This window comes from Syzygium oleosum, unplaced genomic scaffold (genome assembly GCF_021117445.2).
Source record: "Syzygium oleosum isolate NSW1041296 unplaced genomic scaffold, Sole_v2.1 Sole_v2.23, whole genome shotgun sequence".
NCBI lineage: Eukaryota > Viridiplantae > Streptophyta > Magnoliopsida > Myrtales > Myrtaceae > Syzygium > Syzygium oleosum.
Genome location: NW_026607507.1, coordinates 5,717,744 through 5,738,978, shown reverse-complemented (window position 1 = coordinate 5,738,978; position 21,235 = coordinate 5,717,744). Strand labels below are relative to the sequence as shown.

Below are 21,235 nucleotides of genomic sequence, written 5' to 3'. Positions count from 1 at the left end.
ATCACTCCCGGTTATTGTTTTAAATTTGAGATTTCGCTAGAATCGCATTCGATCGAATTTTGCCGTTATTTAGAGCCCAAACTTTGGTGTTGAATTTCTCGGAGTTTCGGGATGAATTTAATTGGACGGTGTCGATATTATTGTGGTCGGCCTCGAGATTGCTCGAAATATGTGAAAAGTGGATTTTTGACCGGGTGCGAATTTGGACTAGTAGACCTCCCTCGTGGTAGTTTGATTTAATTAATTTGGCCTTTGTCCCTTATTATATTCTAGGATTAATTTGGACCTTTAGATCGTTTTCAGTTTTAAATATGGGCCATCGGATCGCAATTATTATTTGAATCTTTATTCATTTATTTCGCGTCTCTCTCTCTCTTTCTCTCTCTTTCTCTCTCTCTCTCTCTCTCTCTCTCTCTCTCCGGTCACTTTCCCCCCTTCGCACGTCTGTCCCCCCTTGTCAGACCCATCCACTCCTCTCTCTCTCTCTTCCTTTTCTTTCTTTCTTCTTCTTTTCTTTTCTTCCTCTCTTCTTCTTCTTCTCCGTGGGTCTTCTCTTCCGGTCGCGACTGCTCTGGCCTCCTGCTTGCTGCTCACCAGGACCAGCCCAGCCACCGTCCGCCGTTCGCCTCGCGCCGCCGTCGCCCGACCGAGCCGCACCGCCGCTCGTCGCCCGCGACCGCCGCTCACTGGCCCTGCTCGCCTGTCGCCGGTCCTGCCCGCGTTGCACACGAGCAGCAGCTTGCCGCTGCATCCGCCACGGTCCGGCGTCATCCAGCCGTCCGCCGGCTTGTCCTCCGTCGCCCGGCCACCCGAGACGCCGCCGTGCCGCCTTCGGCCAACGCGCGACCTCCTCTTCCCCTGTTTCTCTCTTCCCCGGTGCTTTCCCCTGTTCGGGCTCCAGGCTTCGCCGCCGCCGCGTGCCGCCGCTCCGCCTCTGCCCCCAGTCTCTCCCCTCAGCCACCTCCGCCGACCTGCCACTCCCCCTCGGCCGCCACCACCTCCCCTTCCCTTGTTTTTCATCCTCCCCGACGCCTCCCCTGTTTTGGGCTCTCTCCGGCGCCGCCTCGGCCAGCCGCCGCGCGCCGCCGTTCTGGTCGCCGCCGCTGCTCCGTCCGCCACCACCCGGCCCCCGGCGACCTTGCCCAGCCACTTGCAGCTGCTGTGCTCGCCGGGACCAGTCCAACTGCTGTTGTCGTCGTCGTCGCCCGAGCCTCCCGAGCCGTGGCCGAGCTCGCCTAGCCGCTGCCCAGCCAGCCCGAGCGTGCCCAGGCCATGGCTGGACTGCCCCAGGCCGTGTGCCAAGCCGTGGCCGAGCCCCGGGCCCGTCGCGCCCTCGCCGTTATTGTTCATCCGGCCCGTTTTGAGCCCGTGCGGATTTTTCCCGAGCCAAATTGAAGTAAGTGACCTCCTATTCCTTATTTAGGACTATGAGTATTTTTAGACTTGTTTAGGATGTGCTTGGTACCGGGTTAGGAATTAAATTAGGCGTGGGCTAATTTGACTGATTGTGCTCAATTTGTGAATTATTGTGGCGGTAATTGTGCGGTTAATTTAGTGATTGACTGAGATAAATAGCATGACTGAATTGTCGTGGCGTTTGTGGGTGAATTGGATTAATTGAATGTGTTGACTTGAATGTCGGAATCGTGAGCTTGTGATTTGAAATTGGGATGAATGTGGGTGCATATTTGTGGCTATTATGGTGAGTCAATGATTGGCTTATCGTGGCGGTTGTGAGTGGAATTGACAGCTGAATGTGACCGACTTGAAGGTCGGGTTGGTGGAATATTGTGGTGAGCATGCCTTGAGTTTGATTAGTACGGCTTGTGAGAATTTTGAATTGTGTTGTGGTGCATGTGCATGAGACAAGCTCGGATTGATCGGAGGGCTACGGACTTGGGACGTGTTGACGGCAGTCCGTGTGAAGGCATGAATGGCCGGTGTGCCAAATGGATGCGGGCTTGAGACGTGTTGACGGTGGCCCGTTAAAGGTGTGTTGGACCGGGACGTGTTTACGTCGGTCATTAGAATTGAGCCCGGATTGATCGGAGGGCTACGGACTTGGGACGTGTTGACGGCGGTCCGTGTGAAAGCATGAATGGCCGGTGTGCCAGATGGGCCTGAGGCGCAGTGGCGCGGGTAGTGAGAATGGACCTGAGGGGCAGTGGCGCGGGTCATGAGAAAGATGTTCGGCCACGCATGCGATTTGAGTGTGATTGAAATGTCTGGTTGAGTGTGATTGAATTGGCTGGTTGAATGTGTGGTCGAATTAGTAAGATGAATTGCGTGCAAGTGTGGTTGGCGTTTGAGCAATTGCGATGTGCTATTTAGTTTCTATTACTGCATTACCATGTTATGACTAACGTGCAGTGTTAGCATGGGTTCGATGGTGAGGTAAATATAAGGATGCGATTTTATTTTATATGTTATGGGGTAGATTGCATGTACGACTTGTCTGGGTACGCATTGGCCTATGTGGGGTATAGGGGGTTGCTTATTGAGACTCGTTCTCACGGTTATTATATAACCATTTTCAGATCTGCGACAGTGATTGACTGGAGACGCTACCAGGGTATCTCGGGAGTGGAGAACGGGTCAAGTTGCCCCATATTTTTGTGTGCCCCTCTTTTGTATAGTGAAGTAGGATATCCAAACAACTACTCCGTTTTGATGTTGTGTATTTGGAATTATTGTTTTGTGCTATCCCTTCGTCATATTTTATTGTCCGGGTTGTTTTATTTTGCTTCCGCTTGCGTAGTTCGTTTGGGTCGGCGACGCGTCCTGGGACGTCGCGTTCAATGATCGACCATCGAGGGGTGATCGCGCGCTCGTAGGGTGCGGGGCGTGACATCTAGCGAGGCTCGGCCTCGCCCAACGCCTGCGAGGGCTCAGTCCCGTCGGCCTCGTCCTCGCCGGCCGCGACGAGGCTCGACCTCGCCACTAGTCGACGGGACCAAGCCTCGCCAGCCACGGCGAGGACGAACCTTGCCAGGGGCGGGCGAGGCTCCACCTCGCTGGCGTTGGGCGAGGTCGACCTTGCCCGCCCCGGCGAGGTTCGTCCCTCGCCGTGGCTAGCGAGGGCTCGGCCCCGCCGGCCTCGTCCTCGCCACGGTTCGCGAGGACGAGGCCGGCGAGGCTCGCCCTCGCAAGTAGCCGGCGAGTTCGAGCCTCGCTGGCCACGATGAGGACGAACCTCGCCCGCCCCGGCAAGGTTCGTCCCTCGCCGTGGCTGGCGAGGGCGAGCCCCCGCCGGCCTCGTCCTCGCCACGGCTGGCGGGGCTCGCCCTCGCCGTTGCGGCGAGTTCGAGCCTCGCCAGCCACGGCAAGGACGAACCTCGCCGGGCGGCGAGGCCGACCTCGCCCAACACCGGGCGAGGTCGAGCTCGCTGCCCCGCCTACGCTGGCCGGTCGGCTGGACCGGCGACCGGCCGAGGTTGAAGGTGAAGGGAAAAAAAAAAAAAGAAAAGGAAAGGAAAAAGAAAAGAAAAGAAAAAATAAAAAAATAAAAAAAATTCGAAAAAATAAATATTAAAATAATTATTAACGGTAATATTGGACGGAAAAGTTAACGGTGGTAGATTTGGGACAAAAGTAAAAGTTTGGGGTTTTTTATGAGACAAAAAAAAGTTTAGGATATAATTGGGACAAAGGCTAAAGTTTGGGGTTTTTTTGGGTATTAGGCCGTTTTAGTTTTAAAACTTTTGACGATTTTTTAATGTAGTCTATTTTGGCAAAAAATAAATAACGTGGTCATCCAATCAGCGCTGGCCGTCCTACATGGTACGACCAACGCTAACGTGGACGATTTTTTTGCAATTTTTTAAATTTTGGTATTTTTCATAATTTTTTTTGTTTCTTTTATTTTCTTTTCCACTGTTCATCTTCCTAAAAGGGCCAGTAGAGGCCAATAGGGCCTCGACGATGTCCTACGCAACATTAAAAAAAATTATAAAAAGATAAGAAAACCTAAAAAAAATTACAAATGTAGGACAATGACAGCCACGTCAGCGACTTCCAACCTATATTAGCCAGGAGTACTAAAATAGAAAATCTTAAAAAATCGTAACATAAAATTAGCCAAATTTTGACAAAAAAATTAGCCAAATTGACAATTTTAATACTGAAATAGCGCCATACAATAGGTTTATAATTTTTTAAATAAATTTTTCCTGTTTTGTATTAAGAAAATAGTAAAAAGTTCGAGTCTTTTCATGATATTTGGCCTTCAAACTATTTCTAATTTGTCTACTACTTTGCTAATTTCCTTTTATTAGGAGACAACCGGTTTTATTGTCTCAATTTAGATAAACATTCTAGTCGAAAGATGTATAGAGTTTTGTAATTGCGATGATATTTGAATGCATGCGTGGGATCATTAGAGATTTTTTGAGTAATTCCAAAGCACAAGATACTTGTTTCTGCAAATCAATAATCGCATGTCGAAGGCTATAAACTTTTTCCACGACCGGTGCTCAACAACAACGCCTATATAAAGGGTGGTTAGCCCACTAAAAGATTGCAGGAAATTTCGCAATGGCTCTTCCTGCTTTGTTCACAAGCTTCGTCCCCTCCTCGATCAGCCATAGCCAACCCTCTCTCTCATTCTTCAGACACCCTCGCTGCTCCTCCTTCTCCTCCGCCGGCGCTAAATCTGCGACATGTGCCTTGACGATTGAAAATCAAGAGACTGTGAGACGTTCGGGGAATTGGAAACCTAATGTGTGGGACTATGGGTTTCTACAGTCACTCACCGTAGATTACACGGTAATGATTGCTTTTTGGTTCAGCATAATACCCAGCCTGGCTGGGTTCTATGGAAAACGTGTCACATTTGATCCTGAATTTGTATTCCTTTTTCCAATTTTGTCCTTAAACTAGTGGTAATTTCCCATCAAATTTCATGGTCTATGGTTCTGGCAAATTGAAGCTCATGCGCGTGCCAATGCTAGCTGAAAGTATGATGTGGAAAACTCGGTACAAGTTTCGAGTTCAAGGACCATGTTGAGAACAAAAACAACATAAGTTGTGGATCGTAGATAGAGTCCACAACACCCAAAAGGAAATAGAAACAAAAGAAAACTGTATTTTGAATTAGATATAAGGATGTATGCTTCTCGTGTACTTTTGCATATGCTTTATATACGACATTGGAGCTATGTAATAAGAATTTACACATTCATCCACTGCCACTCTATTATATATACGACCAACCCCAACAATATTCTGTAAGAGATATCAATAAACCTGGTCAAAATGGCATATTCTCAGCATATAGGCACGAGCACAACAATTCCTTCTCAAATGTGTTTGCAAATAAAATGAGAATAAATCTGTTTCAATACGAGAGGCAATATTCAACTCTACGTGTGCATCAACTTTGATTAAGATCTCAATTTTCTGAATTTTTCACATGCCTAGGAGGATAAATATACCGAGCAAGTCCAAAGGTTGATGGAAGAAGTCAGGGGTCTATTCGATTGGGAGACGAACCAGGTGGCCAAGCTCGAGTTCATTGACGCAGTTCAATGACTAGGACTAGGATACCATTTCCAGACGGAGATAAAAAACGCTCTTAGTTCCATCTATAACAACGCTGGAGATGCTCAGCTTTCGCACAATCCCTATGCCGCTTCCCTTCGATTCCGGCTACTCAGACAACATGGATACTATAGAGGAAAACTCCTATTAATTTTGAAGTTGACAAAACCTTCCACATAATTATAAGTCCGATACTTATTCTGAACTAATTTATTCCAGGTATTTATGTTCTGGAAACTCAGAAGGAAATTATTCAGACTTTACAAACTGTCAAGTATGTTTTTGAAGACCCATATAATCTAGGTTCTGAGATTCAGACGCAGAAGTTATTCAGATGCAGATGCAGAAGCAGAAGTTATTCAGATGAAGATGCAGAAGCAGAAGTTATTCAGATGCAGATGCAGAATTTCTTCAGACGCAGAATCCAGAACAAAACACAACAGCTAGTGATCTGGCATGGATTTCACAGAAGGAATGTTCTGATTGTCTCAATCTCAATCAAATTGATTGACAATCAAACATCACGACAAGAATGCATTACAACGGACAAAGCTCTACTTATGGAAACCAAGATTCTGATTGTATGGGCGACCAGAATCAGCGGGATTCAGAATCTGTCATCCAACAGTTACTCAATCCTTATTATACAAATTTGTCCAAAGTGAAGATTGGAAGATGATCCTCTGAAAGCTGTCCAACGGCTAGTAGAGGAGTATTTAAGGAGATCAACGAGCAGCAGAAGGTACACAGAATCAAGAATCAACAAGTCCAAAGTCTGAGCATACTCCAATCATTTCTCTTTTCGTTCTGAGCAAAACATTAAGATCTTGAGGGACACTTTGTAAGAGTGATTGTGTGAGATAGAGAGTCCTATCATACACAAGAGTGTTGTGACATTCCGAATTTCGGCCCATTTTTGGGATTTATAAAACGTGTAATTCGTCAGTGTGCTTATAGTAAAATCTCGCCCGGGAACTGATCACTCTCGGTTATTGTTTTTAAAATTGAGATTTCGCTAGAATCGCACTCGATCGAATTTGGCCGTTATTTAGAGCCCGAACTTTGGTATCGAATTTATCGGAGTTTTGTGACGAATTTAATTGGACGGTGTCGATATTATTGTGGCCAGCCTCGATATTGCCCGAGATATGCGAAAAGTGAAATTTTGACCGGGTGCGAATTTGGACTAGTAGACCTCTTTCGTAGTGTGTTTAGTTATTATCTTTTGGCCTTTTTCCTAATTTATAATTAGGGTTTTTCGTGGGCCGTTGGATCGTTTTCGGATTTGAACGATGGTCGTCGGATCGCACTCAAGTGCGTTTGACTTTCTCTCTCTTCTCTTCTCTGTCTCCTCCCTCACGTCGCCGCTGACTTCCTCCTCTTTCCCCGCTGCCCTCCTCCACGTTGTTGACTCCTCATCTCACGCTGCTCCACCCATGCTTCGCTTTGCTTCCATTTACCTTACGCCTTTGCTGCTTGCTGCCGACTTCTTCCATCAACTCCACCAGCCATCATCACTCCCTATACTTCAGTGACTCCCCCACGTTGCTGACCTCCCCATGCAGCGCTGCCATGATGGACTTCCTCGCTCGCTGCCGTGTTGCTTCGCTCCGCCCATGCCATTTCCGGCTTGCTTCGCTTCTTACCGCCGCATCCACCGACTCCTCAAGCTGCCCATGCTGCCCCACGTTGTTTCGTCACTACTATGCTGCTGCTAACTTCCCCCTACATTGTTTCTTTGCTGACCACCCCCACGCCTGCTGCTTCTACTTCATTTTCTGCTGCTGCTTCGCTGCTACTTGCTTCTTCACTCTGCTTCCTCTAGTTTCTGCTGCTTCTCGCCCTCCATTCCAGCCCGACCAGCACCACTGTTCAGCCCCCATCTCCACCCGACTCTGCCGTGAGCTGCCGCCTGTCCGCTGAGGCTGCTGCTGCTCCGGCGTCGTTGCTGCTGCTTTGCCGTGAACTGAGCTGCTCCTTTCACTCGGTTTTCTTGCTTAGGCTAAGTGTAAGTGGCTTCCTAACCTTTGACTAGGCTAAGGGGTGACTAATGGACATGGTAGGGATGGTTTAAGGGCTGTGGATAGTTGGTTTAGTGGCTGGTTGTGCTTGGTTTGCTTGGTGGTGCTTGTTGGTTAATTTCCGGTAAGGTTGCTGCTGCGTCGCTGGATTTTACTATGTTTACTGTGACTTGTGTGGGCCGAATTTGAGGAAGTATTCTTCATGAAAGTTGTTCATAACATCTTGAAGTTTGACATATATTAAATCTGGAATTTTTGGAGATCATTTAGTTCCATTCGTAAGTCCATTTTTGGACCGAATTCAGTCTGCCGGATTTACTGTTCATCCGACCATCTGGTCTCTCCGATTTTCTACAAATTTTTCCAGACCTCTTTTCAACAAACTTCCTTCACAAAAATTGTTAAGAACATTTGTTTCTATGACATATAAAAATTTTAAGGCTTTCCAAAATTATTTGGGTACTGGATGAGATGCATTTTGATGGTCAGGCGGCCTGACCGGACGGGTTGAATTTTGTCTGACTTCAAGTGACAAAAAGAGGTGCTTACAGTAGGAACTGGGTTTTGAGTTCTCACGGAAAATGTTTACCAAAATGTTTTATGCGACATATCCAAATTTCAGAATTTTTGGAGTTGATTTACTATTTATTTTAAAGGAAATTCGGTGACTATGTTAGTGCCCAGTTTGGCCCCGATTCTGTGCATACTCGGTTTTTCTCTCTCTCGGGAATTGATCGGTGTTACCATGACATTTTGGTGGATTTAGTTGACATTGGGCTAATTTACAAAGATAAGAATTGGTAATGATTGTTGAGGTGTGTGCATGGTCACGACACGTTCCGTCTAGGCGGGAGTTCTAGACGATGCCCGGCGGGAGTTCGGATGCCGACTAGGCGGGGGTTCTAGACATTGCCGATCGCGGTAGAGGCCGGATCGATGCTCCTTTGTGGAATGCCGTCTGGGCGGGGGTTCCGGATGTTGCCGTCGCCGAAGTAGCGGGACGATGCCTGGTTACGCCAGAAGACCGGCGGGAGTTCGGTAGCCCGAGGGGTCGTTAATAATCTGGACTTAATGAGTGCGATTTGCATTGGGGAATGCTTTGCCTGAGTTAATTGATGAGCACGTCTGGATTATTAACCATGTTATGCTTGATCATGCCATGAATTGCTTTGCGCGTGCTTGATGGGTAATTGGCCATGTTATGGCGATATTCTAACGTGCAGGGCTTGTGTATGCGCCAAGGCGAGGTAAGGACGCCTGTGATTGTTTATGGCACGTCGATTGTTTGAATCGCATGTTTAGAATTATTCGAAAGTACGCTTTGGCCTAAGCGAGGCTTAGGTAGTTGCTTATTGAGAAGTGTTCTCATGGTTGTATAACCAAACCATTTCAGACCCGCGACCGTGATTGATCCGGAGACGCTGCCAGGATACTACGGGGATTGAGGATAGGTCGAGTTACCCCATCTTTTGAGTACACCTTTTTGTAGAGGAGTTAAGCTTACCAACCACCAGATCCATGTTATTGTGCGTGGTTCGTAGATAGTGGCCTCGTAGAAGGCTTGCAAATGTATGTGTTATAATCGATGTTATGTTTATAAAAGTGTCTTGTTGATGTGTATTCTTTGTCTCTCTACTATCCCGTTGTTTATATGTTGTACAGAGAGTTCGAGGTTGCTTCCGCATGTATTACTCGTTAGTGTTTCGATTGGGTCGGCGACAAGTCCTGAGCTGTCGCGTACATTACGACCACAAAGGGATGATCGCGCGCTCGTAGGGTTCGGGGCGTGACAAGTGTTAACACTCAGAAGTTGTAATTCCTCTTGATTACATAGTGAAATCCAGCCGGTAGGCTGTAAGCGTGGGAGAGTGGACGTAGGCTTGCTATAAGCCGAACACCTATAAACTTGTGTACAGATTCTCTATCCCTTATCTCTTACTTTACATTCTGCACATCAAGAGTACCGTCTATATAATCTGTCTTGAATCTGAATTTTATTCAGACTCTTCTGTGATTTATTTTGTTTCCGCATAAATTATTAAAAATTGGTTAAGATCACCTATTCACCCCCCTCTAGGTTATCCTTGCTAGCTACATCAATTGGTATCAGAGCAGGTTGCTCATTTATTGAAGTGTCTTACTTCTGAGCTAACGATCTACATGGCTAGCTATGGTGCTCCAGGGCTCATTGAAGGACAGAGCAACAACAGACCACCATATTTCGATGGCAAAGAATATAATGTCTGGAAGAATAAGATGAAGGCATTCATAAAGTCAATCGATCACATGCAATGGGATGTCATCATCAGAGGAGTCAATCCAAAATCTTCTGATTCAAAAGAAAAGGCAGATGCAAGCAAAGCAGCAGATCCTCCATTATCTCAAACTGAGATATCCAAAAGAGAAACCTTAGATTCCAAAGCAATTTATTCTCTCTATTGTGCTTTATCACCTATTGAATATAAAAAAATTGCTGCTTGTGAATCAGCTAAGGAAATCTGGGATACTCTCCTTGTCACTTATGAAGGAACAGATCGAGCCAAGGAAACTCAAATCAATCTTTTGCTTGGTCAATATGAATCCTTCAAAATGAAGCCTGGAGAATCAATTGCTGATTTGTATGACTGGTTTACTGATATAGTAAACAGTCTTGCTTATCAAGGACAACCAGTTCCAGATGCAATGAAAGTCAACAAACTTCTGAGAGGACTGACAAATCAGTGAGATAACATCAAAACATCTCTCCGAGAGACACAAAGGATCAAGCCTCTATCAGTGAATGAGTTAATTGGAACTCTTCAATCATATGAGACTGAGAAACGAAATGAGGAGAATGAATCCAGAGGTAATAAGTCAATTGCTTTAAAGACTAACATTGATTCTGATGCAGATTCTGAAGATGAAGATGTTGACGATGAAGAACTAGCTCTCTTTATAAAGAAGTATAAGAAAATGAAGATCAAAGGAAGAAACCTCAAAGGTAAGAAGCCTTTTGAGAAGAAGAAGTCTTTCGATGAAACAGAGAGATCAAAGGATGTTATATGCTTTCACTATAAGAAACGTGGACATATCAAGCCAAATTGTCCACTTCTGAAAAAGAAGACCAAGTTTGAGAAAGCAAAGAAGGCCTTAAAAGCAGAAACCTGGAGTGATACAGAGTGTGAAGACAGTGATGAAGATATCTCAAATTTCTGTCTAATGGCTAAGTCAGACTCAGACTCAGATTCTGATTCTGATCCCAAAGTGGAGATTGAGGTAAAACATTCTGACATGCCTATTGAAGTATCAAATTACATTGATGAATTATGCTTTGAATTCAAGATCTGCTCTTAAATGCATCTCTTCTTTGAAAAAGGAAAATTCATCACGAGGCAACAGGATGTTTCACAAAAGAAAAATCGATTTCCTTCAAAAAGAATTTCATCAAGTCAAGGAAAGTCGAGATTTTCTTTCCAAAGAAAATGCGATTTTGAAAAAGCAAGTTTCAGAAATTACTTCCAAGTTTTCAAAGGGTTCAGAAACCTTGAAGCATATCCTTTCTATCCAAATTCCTTACTACAACAAATCTGGTCTCGGATTTGTGAAGGAAAGTGATAGCTTGATTGATTTTCCAAAGGTCAAGGAGAGATTAAAACAAAGACCTCCTCGACAAGCTTATAAAAACCATTTCAAAAGGAATTTTGCAAAACCTGTTGGCCGAAGTGCACTCAGGTGCTCAAAATGTGGAGATCCACAACATTTTGAGAATGAATGTCCTAAGGTCTGGAGACCTGTTAGAAGAGATTTTGTTAAGACATCTTATACTAATGCTCAAGGACCCAAACAAATTTGGGTACCAAAGAAAACTTGAGATGTGATTTTTGCAGGTTACCACAAAGAGAAAAAGGAAGTGGTACCTAGACAGTGGATGCTCTAGACATATGACAGGAGATCCAAGTATATTCGTTGATCTACACAATCTGAATGGTGGAAAAGTTTCCTTTGGAGGAAATACCAAAGGAAAAATCGTTGGCAAAGGAACAGTTGAAATTGGAGGACTTACAATCAATGATGTCTCTTTGGTGAAAGGACTCAACTACAACTTGATAAGCATAAGCCAACTATGTGATACAGGTTTCAGAATCAACTTTCAAGAAGATACATGCTCAGGGACAAGCAAAGATTCTTCTCAAACATTTACAGGAAGAAAACATGGTAATATCTATCTTCTAGATGTCAATCCAAACTCCACTCATTGCTTGATCTCAATCAAAGAGGATGAAGATCTATGGCATAGAAGATTGGGGCATATCAGTATGAAACAAATCTCAAAGATCTCAAACAAGAAACTGGTTCGAGGTCTACCAAATTTGAAATACAAGAAAACAGAGTTCTGCAATGCCTGCACACTAGGAAAGCAAGTAAGGAGCTCTTTCAAGTCTATACATCATGTTTCCACTAATCGTGCTTTGCAGCTTCTTCATATAGATCTATTTGGACCAACCAGAACACAAAGTATTAGTGGTAAGAAATATTATTTAGTTATTGTTGATGACTTCACAAGATTTACTTGGGTGTTCTTCCTTGCTCATAAAAATGAAGCATTTTCATATTTTTCAAAATTTGCAAAAAGAGTTCAGAATGAAAAAGGGCTATTCCATTTTTAGCATTAAAACTGATTATGGGGGAGAATTTGAAAATCAAAGTTTTTCAGATTTTTGTGAGGAAAATGGCTTTCAACACAATTTTTGTACTCCTTATACACCAGAACAAAATGGTGTTGTGGAGAGGAAAAATCGTTCTTTGCAAGAAATGGCAAGAACTCTGTTGATTGAAAGCAAAATTCCTTTTCATTTCTGGGCCGATGCAGTTTTTACAGCATGTTATATCATTAACAGAGCTTTTCTCAGACCCATTCTTGAGAAAAACCCCCTATGAGCTTTACAAAGGTAGAAAGCCCAACATTTCATATTTTCGTGTGTTTGGTTGTAAATGCTTTATTCTGAAAAATCCAAATGACCGCACTGGTAAGTTTGCTGAGAAAGCAGATGAAGGATTCTTCCTTGGATATTCTACTACAAGTAAAGCATACAGAGTCTTCAACAAAAAGTCTCAGACTATGGAAGAATTCATGAATGTAAAGTTTGAAGAAAACATTCAAATTCACAGAGATGAATCTGAACTATCTCCCAACATTCAAGAGTTATCAGAAGATCATCAACAATTAGTATCAGAAGGAAAAGAAGGTAAAGAAGATACAATACAGACTCAACCAGAAAGTTCAGAGTCTGCAGATATTCACAAAGAAAGATTTGACAAAAACTGGAAACATAAATCCAGTCATCCGAAGAACCTTATCATTGGAGAAATAGAAGATGGTATCAAGACTAGATCCAAACACAAGGAGAACATCAACAACTTGGCCTTGATATCAGAAATAGAACCAAAAGAAGTTGGTGAAGCATTATCAGATGAAAGTTGGATCGAAGCTATGCAGGAGGAACTTCAGCAGTTCAGAATCAATAAAGTTTGGGAGCTTGTGCCAAGACCCAAAAATCATCCAGTCATTGGAACAAAATGGGTATTCAGAAACAAACTGGATGACAAAAGGAAAGTTACCAGAAACAAAGCAAGACTGGTTGCAAAAGGCTATTCTCAAGAAGAAGGCATAGATTATGATGAAACATATGCACCAGTTGCAAGATTAGAAGCCATTCGGCTACTATTAGCTTATGCTTGTTTCCATAACTTTAAATTGTTTCAGATGGACGTGAAAAGTGCCTTTCTGAATGGATATATCAAAGAAGAAGTATATGTGGAACAACCACCTAGTTTTGAAGAACCAAGGAAGACTGATTATGTCTACAGACTCAAAAAGGCTCTTTACGGTCTGAAACAAGCACCCAGAGCTTGGTACGAAAGGTTAAGTAACTTCCTTCTGCAAAATGATTTCACCAAAGGTAAGGTTGACACAACTTTATTTGTTAAGAGAAAGGGTAAGGATTTCCTACTTGTTCAAATTTATGTTGATGATATAATCTTTGGATCCTCTAACGAATTGCTTTGCAAGGAATTCTCAAAGAATATGCAGAATGAATTCGAGATGAGTATGATGGGAGAATTAACATTCTTCCTTGGCCTTCAAGTGAAATAAACCAAAGATGGTACATTCTTTTGCCAAGAGAAGTATGCAAAGGAGATTATCAAGAAGTTTGGATTACAGAATTGCAAGAAGAAAGACATCCCCATGTCTCATTCATCCAAACTGGACAAAGATGAAAATGGTAAAAAGGTTGATCAGAAGGTATATAGAAGCATGATAGGTTCATTATTGTATCTAACTGCATCTAGACCTGACATTCTATTTAGTGTCTGCATGTGTGCAAGATTTCAATCAGACCCAAGGGAATCTCATTTTTCTGCAGTAAAGAGAATAATCAAATACATTGGAACATATCCAATGTTAGGCCTTTGGTATTCCAAAGATTCAGATTTTACTCTTACTGGATATTCTGATGCTGATTTAGCTGGATGTAAAGTGGACAGGAAAAGTACTTCAGGTACATGTCAACTGCTTGGGAATATGTTGGTATCCTGGTACTCAAAGAAGCAAAATACAGTTGCACTTTCTACAGCAGAAGCAGAATATGTAGCATTGGGAAGTTGCTGTGCACAGATTCTGTGGATGAAGCAGCAATTACTAGACTTTCTTATTGAAGAATCAAGTGTTGCAATCAAATATGACAACACAAGTGCAATCAATTTGACAAAGAACCCCATTCTTCATTCTCGAGCTAAGCATATTGAAATCAAGCATCACTTTATTCGAGATCATGTTCAAAATGGTGATGTGAATATTCAATTCATTGATTCTAAGAATCAATTAGCTGATATATTTACAAAACTTCTTGATAAATCTTCATTTGAATTCATAAGAAACAAACTATGCATCACTTATCCATTTTCTTGAAGTGTTTGATAGACAGGAATTTTTCAGACTCAAGTATTCTCAGTCTGAACATTTTTCAGACTCACAAAGAAAGGTACGTTCCTTATTCAAATTTTGGCGGGTATATCTTTGGCATTTTTGGCAGGATATTTTTATAATCGTTACTTTTGGAAGCAAATCAGGTATGTATTCTAATTTATCTGATAAATTGTGCTTAATATATTGTTATGATATCATCATGTTTGGTTAAGCTTCAAAGAGTATATTTTCTTCCTACTTGCTTGGGATATCTTTTTATTTTCTAAAAGTAACTTTTCCTTCCAAAACTTATCCACTTCCTTTATAAACCCGTCCTCTTCTTTTCAAAACCCTATCAGTACGATCTTTTACTCTCAAAACCCTTCCGATATTCAGAGACTCGCCTCTTCTTCTTCCAAAGATCGAAACTTTCCTCTCCAAAAGTGATCATAATGCCGTTCAAGATGGTGGCCCGTAGAAGATCTTCACGTATTCTCGACCAAGACTCAAAGTCTACAGCACCGGCGGAATATTTGGAGGTTTCAGACTCAGAATCCGACCATCATGAAGACCGTTCTGAAGCAACACCTCCTCAGTGATCGTCGCCACCAAAATCATCCGGTAAAACAAATTTTCGTTTTCGAAGCATCAAGCTTGTATGGAATGCTTATCAGCTGTTAAAGAGAAGCAATGCCTCTGAATCGGTTCTGCGTGACTGTCTTAAAGATAATAATTTACTCTCTGAAGAACATCTCGTTGAAACCTACTCTGAGTTTTGTTGTAAAACTGACAAAGTTCCAGCCAGCTCTATCCCAAAAGAACCGTCTTCCAAAAAGGGCAAAGAAAAGGTTGGAGAAACTTCCACTCCTTCTGAAAAGAAATCTGTTCATATAAGCCCTAAGTCCACAAGTGCCTCGAAATTTGTTGTTCCTGATGATGATGCACGATTTTTTGAGACTTTTGAGATAAAGGTGGGAATAGCATTCGGTTTGCCTGGAACAGGAGGTTTGTTCAGAAGCACTGCGCATCACATGTGCTACAAGTTGTTACTTGCTAGAGGAGTAATGAACAATAGGACTGTGGATTTCGAATACCTGGAGAAGGCTGGCATTTCTGTAAAGCACCTGTTTGAGAAGTTAGGGATTTATGAATTTTGCCTTCAATTTGCCAATACTTATGCTGAATTAACTGCCTACTTCTATTCCAATCTTTCAATTCTGTCACCAAATTGGATTCAGTTTACTCTTGGTGACAAGAATGTTGATTTAAAAGCGCATGAATTGGCAAGGATAATTGGAGCCACACACTCCAATTTTACTCCGTTGGCAGTGAATCTTGAAGAAACTTCACAGGTGGCTTCTGAAAATCCAAACTTTGCTCAAGGATCCAAGCGCCATCTCTCCTATTATGACTTATCCAGACGATCCGTGATCTTGCATAAGATCATAATCAACTGTTTGAAGCCCAAAGATACCTCAAAAACTAACCTTTCAAAATCAGAAGTCAAGCTCATTTGGGCTATCTTAAAAGGTCAATCCTTCTCTCTCCCTCACCTCATCATATTCCATATGTACAGGGCATTACAGAAGGATAAGGGTCATCTTCCATATGGTGCACTTATCACTAGAATATTCATGTTTTTAAGACTATCTATTCCTGATGAGTTACGCGAAACCATGCTACCTCTTATGTTTGTTGGAGAAAGAATGCTCTCCAAAATGAAGAAATTTGAAGATGTAAGGGACGAGTAAGAGGAAAAGAGGCTCAACATCGTGCTAAATCTGTTGGAAAGAAATTGGAGAAAGACAAAGAGCAAAAGAAAAGAACCAGGTTCAACCAAAGCCTGATTCTCCTACCCCACTAAAAGTGTACCGCAAGAAACGTAGAATTCTTCTGCATGATGAAAATGATGAAGCAGAAGCCAAACACTTTAAAACAAGAGGCCCAGAACATGTTCCTGAACCAGCTTCCAAGGTTTCAGAATCAATTCATGAAGAACATGTTTCTGAAGATCAAGCACTTGTTTTGGGAGAGATTCCACCAGAATCAGCCACAGGGTACAATCAATCTGAGGAAGCTAATGTCCAAGGTCAGCCATCCGAAAATCAGAACATTCTTTCTATTCTGCTCGAGATTAAAGACAAGCAAGCTGCTCTAGAACAAATTATGCAGAATCTACATAAAATTGTTGAGGAAAACAACAAGGCTCAACAACTTTAGGCAGCAGCAGATAAAGCAGCATTACAGGAAGCCATTACTATGTGCTCATCCAACATGGATAAGGCCATAGGTCAATGCAGTTCGAAGATTGAGGAGGCTGTCTCAATATTGGACAATTTTCAACTGATTCGTACTCCTAAAAAATAGCCTGTTTTTCAACATTTCTCTCCAAATTCATTTTTTTTATTGGTCTGTAATATATCTCACAATTATTGTTAGACTAGTTGATTACTTAATCTCAGTGACTTATTCTCTCTATTATTATCTTTTTACTGATGACAAAAAGGGGGAGAAATTATGTGCAGATTTGCATGTTATTTACAAAGGGCAAAAGAACACTACAAGTGCCATAACTTGTGTACGGTGCTCACTTTGGTGCCATAAGTTTTTTTTTTGATCACTTTAGTGCTAAAATTTTTGAAAAACGATCACTTAAGTGCTAAAAATTTTGAAAAACGATCACTTAAGTGCCAACTCCGGTGCCGTACACAATTTTTCACCGGAAATCCGACGTGGCATTTTTTTTTTATTAATTTCTGAAGCTGACGTGGCTCGCCGGAGATTGGCACTTAAGTGATCGTTTTTCAAAAATTTTAGCACTTAAATGATCGTTTTTAAAAATTTTTAGCACTTAAGTGATCGTTTTTCAAAAATTTTAGCACTAAAGTGATCCAAAAAAAACTTATGACACTTAAGTGATCGTTTTTCCTCCGACTTGGCACCAAAGTGATCCGAAAAAAAGTTATGGCACCAAAGTGATCTCCGTACACAAGTTATGGCACTTATAATGTCCTTTTGCCATTTACAAAGGAAGAAAAAAAGACACAGTATCAACAGAGTTTGCTCTTTCAATCTGTGCTTCATGAGCTTAATATGTTTATTTAATTTCATATCAATTTCAAAATAATTCAATCTGCAGGAAAGTTTTGTCACCATAAAAAAGGGGGAGATTGTTGAGGAAAACTCCTATTAATTTTGAAGTTGACAAAACCTTCCACATAATTATAAGTCTGATACTTATTCTGAACTAATTTATTCCAGGTATTTATGTTCTGGAAACTCAGAAGGAAATTATTCAGACTTTACAAACTGTCAAGTATGTTTTTGAAGACCCACATAATCTAGGTTTTGAGATTCAGACACAGAAGTTATTCAGATGCAGATGCAGAAGCAGAAGTTATTCAGATGCAGATGCAGAAGCAGAAGTTATTAAGATGCAGACGCAGACGCAGAATTTCTTCAGACGTAGAATTCAGAACGAAACACAACAGCTAGTGATCTGGCATGGATTTCACAGAAGGAATGTTCTGATTGTCTCAATCTCAATCAAATTGATTGACAATCAAACATCATGACAATAATGCATTACAACGGACAAAGCTCTACTTATGGAAACCAAGATTCTGATTGTATGGGCGACCATAATCAGCGGGATTCAGAATCTGTCATCCAACGGCTACTCAATCCTTATTATACAAATCTGTCCAAAATAAAGATTGGAAGATGATCCTCTGAAAGCTGTCCAACGGCTAGTAGATGAGTATTTAAGGAGATCAACGAGCAGCAGAAGGTACACAGAATCAAGAATCAACAAGTCCAAAGTCTGAGCATACTCCAATCATTTCTCTTGTCGTTCTGAGCAAAACATTAAGATCTTGAGGGACACTTTGTAAGAGTGATTGTGTGAGATAGAGAGTCCTATCATACACAAGAGTGTTAACACTCAGAAGTTGTAATTTCTCTTGATTACATAGTGAAATCCAGCCGGTAGGCTGTAAGCGTGGGAGAGTGGACGTAGGCTTGCTATAAGCCGAACCACTATAAACTTGTGTGCAGATTCTCTATCCCTTATCTCTTACTTTACATTCTGCACATCAAGAGCACCGTCTATATAATCTGTCTTGAATCTGAATTTTATTCAGACTCTTATGTGATTTATTTTGTTTCCGCATAAATTATTAAAAATTAGTTAAGATCACCTATTCACCCCCTCTAAGTGATCCTTGCTAGCTACATCAGATACAACGTACAGCAAGGTAGTCGCCACCTATTACCGTTTCGTGAATCATGTTGATGTATCAAAAGTTACCTTACCGTTCCTTTTGTTGGACGTATAGATGTGTTTCAAAGGTCTATGAACAAGATGGGCACGTTCAACAACTCGCTCAATAAGGATGTGAAGGGGCTTCTTGGTCTTTATGAAGCTTCTTTTCATGGATTGGAAGGTGAAACCATACTTGATGAAGCTAGGAACTTTACTTCCAAGCATCTGAAGGATCTAAACCTCGACGAAGTTCCCGCTATATTAGCGAGCCACATGAGTCATGCATTAGATATGCCGATCCACTGGAGGCCAAACAGGTTGGAGGCTCGGTGGTTCATGGACATGTACGAGAAACAGGGTGATATGATCCCCTCTTTACTACGATTGGCTAAAATAGACTTCAATTTAGTGCAATCAGTCCACAAGAAGGAAGTTAGCAATATGGCAAGGTATGCGTAAGCACTCTACATATAGTTGATAGATGCATTTGACGTGAGGATACAAATTCATGCAAATACCAAACATATAGGAGCGCATTCGGATCGACTTAGTCATTGTATGGCAAATTTTTCAGGTGGTGGGTTGAACTTGGCGCGAACAAGATGACCTTCTTTAGAGACAGGCTAGTGGAACACTATTTTTGGTGCTGCGCACTGGTTTTCGAACCTCAATATTCAGTTTACAGGGAAATGACGACGAAGCTCCTTTGTATGGTGACACTTATTGATGACGTTTATGATGTATATGGGACGCTGGAAGAACTTGAACTCTTAACAGATTTCATTGTCAGGTTAGTGTAATATGATTACCATCATCATTTTCTTTTGTAACTCTTATTGCCAAGAGAAATGGTAGGCGATTAATTAGTCTTTGAATGACGCGAGGGATAAAACAAATCCTGAAAATTATATGATATAAATTCTCCGATGTATTTTGAACATATCACTTTTTAAAGTAGCTTTTTTTTCCCTCTAATTAATTGATTGGTTTGGGCAAATAAAGTAATAGTAAGCACTTAACCTTCATTGTTATCACTAAAAACGTATCGAGTGATGATAAAATTTACAAAATGTTGAAATGGTGATATCTTATTTAGGTGGGACATCACAGACATCGATAAGCTTCCTCCAACAATAAGGGATAGTTTCATGGCCTTGTACAATACAACCAACGAAATTGGGTATTGGACGATGAGAGAGCTAGGGATCAACACCATTCCTTACATGCGAAAAGTGGTAATCTCGATTTGCTAAATCTTTCGCCTAATAATTTCTAGCCCGTGGAGGGCAACTCGCTTTTCTACTTCTAACTTTCGTAATGAAACTCACTTTTCGAATTTTAATCCTACAGTGGGCGGATGAATGCAAGGCCTACATAAAGGAGGTCAATTGGTACAACAAGGGGATTAAACCGACACTGAAGGAGTACATGGACAATGTGGTGGATTCAATCGGAGGGCTCATTATGCTGTTGGGCAGCTATTTCCTAACCACGGAAAAATTGACCGAAGAGGGACTTGATTACGTGTCGAAAATCCCAAGTGTCATGCATTGTTCTGCCAAGATCCTTCGACTCAACAATGATCTCAGTACCTCATCGGTAACTTACTTTTTCGTTTATCCTTCTTGTAATTAATCGCTTATGAAGAGAAAGTACGTCATCGATGTGTTCAGAATGACGTGCTATTCTTGAGACTTATGTTTGTAAAACATCAATGTCGTCCATGCACAGTATGAATTGGCACGAGGAGACAACTTCAAGGTGCTCGAATGCTACATAAATGAAACCGGCACTTCGGAAGAGGCCACGCGGGAACACGTGTGGCATTTGGTGCACGAGACCTGAAGTACCCATTTTCTGGGTTCGCGCCTTTTCTCGGCGCTTGTTTGAACTTGGCACGAGCTTACCAGTATGGACACGGACACGGCCTTCCCGATAACGAAACCAAGGACCATCTTGTGACGGCTTTATTCGAACCCGTGCCCCTTGATTAGGATGCATTACTACAAAGGTGTCGCTGTTGGAGAGAGCCTATAATCTTACGTGTTATTATTAGCTTTCGGGGTGGCTCCAGAAGCTGTAAGACATTGAAACTGTTGTAATTGAAGTCTATTGATGTTCGTTGTACGAGCTCCATAAAATTCGCCGGAGAAGCACGTGCTATTCCGTGCTTTGTGTTGTGGCTGATATACGTAATTGATAATAATATTTGTTGTGATTATCTTCATTATTATGCTAAATATGTCGAATATTTTATATTGGAGAAAAAATTGGAAAGAAAATGAATATATAGCGACAAAGAAAACCGGTCAGCTTTGACCAACGACGAAACAATGCAATTTGAAACGGTGGGATCGAGTTTCAGTCAAAACGGTGCCGCAATGTCCAGAACAGCGCGAGGCTATTTCGTACTCGTTGGACTATGACGGTTGAAGTTGCAGCTCGTCCACTAAACCATCAAAAAGG

The 21,235-nt window shown here is 42.0% G+C and overlaps 2 protein-coding genes across 2 annotated transcripts; both read left to right on the top strand.

Annotated features, from left to right (window-relative positions):
- The first annotated feature begins 4,529 nt into the window (after positions 1-4,529).
- Positions 4,530-5,542, top strand: LOC130140965 (alpha-terpineol synthase, chloroplastic-like). Its single transcript, XM_056321483.1, has 2 exons — positions 4,530-4,764; positions 5,419-5,542. Exons 1-2 carry the CDS (start codon positions 4,534-4,536, stop codon positions 5,527-5,529), a joined length of 342 nt encoding a protein of 113 aa, XP_056177458.1. The 5' UTR covers positions 4,530-4,533; the 3' UTR covers positions 5,530-5,542.
- Positions 5,534-20,614, top strand: LOC130134787 ((+)-alpha-terpineol synthase-like). Its single transcript, XM_056302468.1, has 7 exons — positions 5,534-5,667; positions 18,749-18,761; positions 18,843-19,218; positions 19,344-19,559; positions 19,866-20,004; positions 20,120-20,368; positions 20,501-20,614. The coding sequence occupies exons 3-7, from the start codon at positions 18,860-18,862 to the stop codon at positions 20,612-20,614; spliced, it is 1,077 nt and encodes a 358-aa protein (XP_056158443.1). The 5' UTR covers positions 5,534-5,667; positions 18,749-18,761; positions 18,843-18,859.
- Positions 20,615-21,235: the final 621 nt, after the last annotated feature.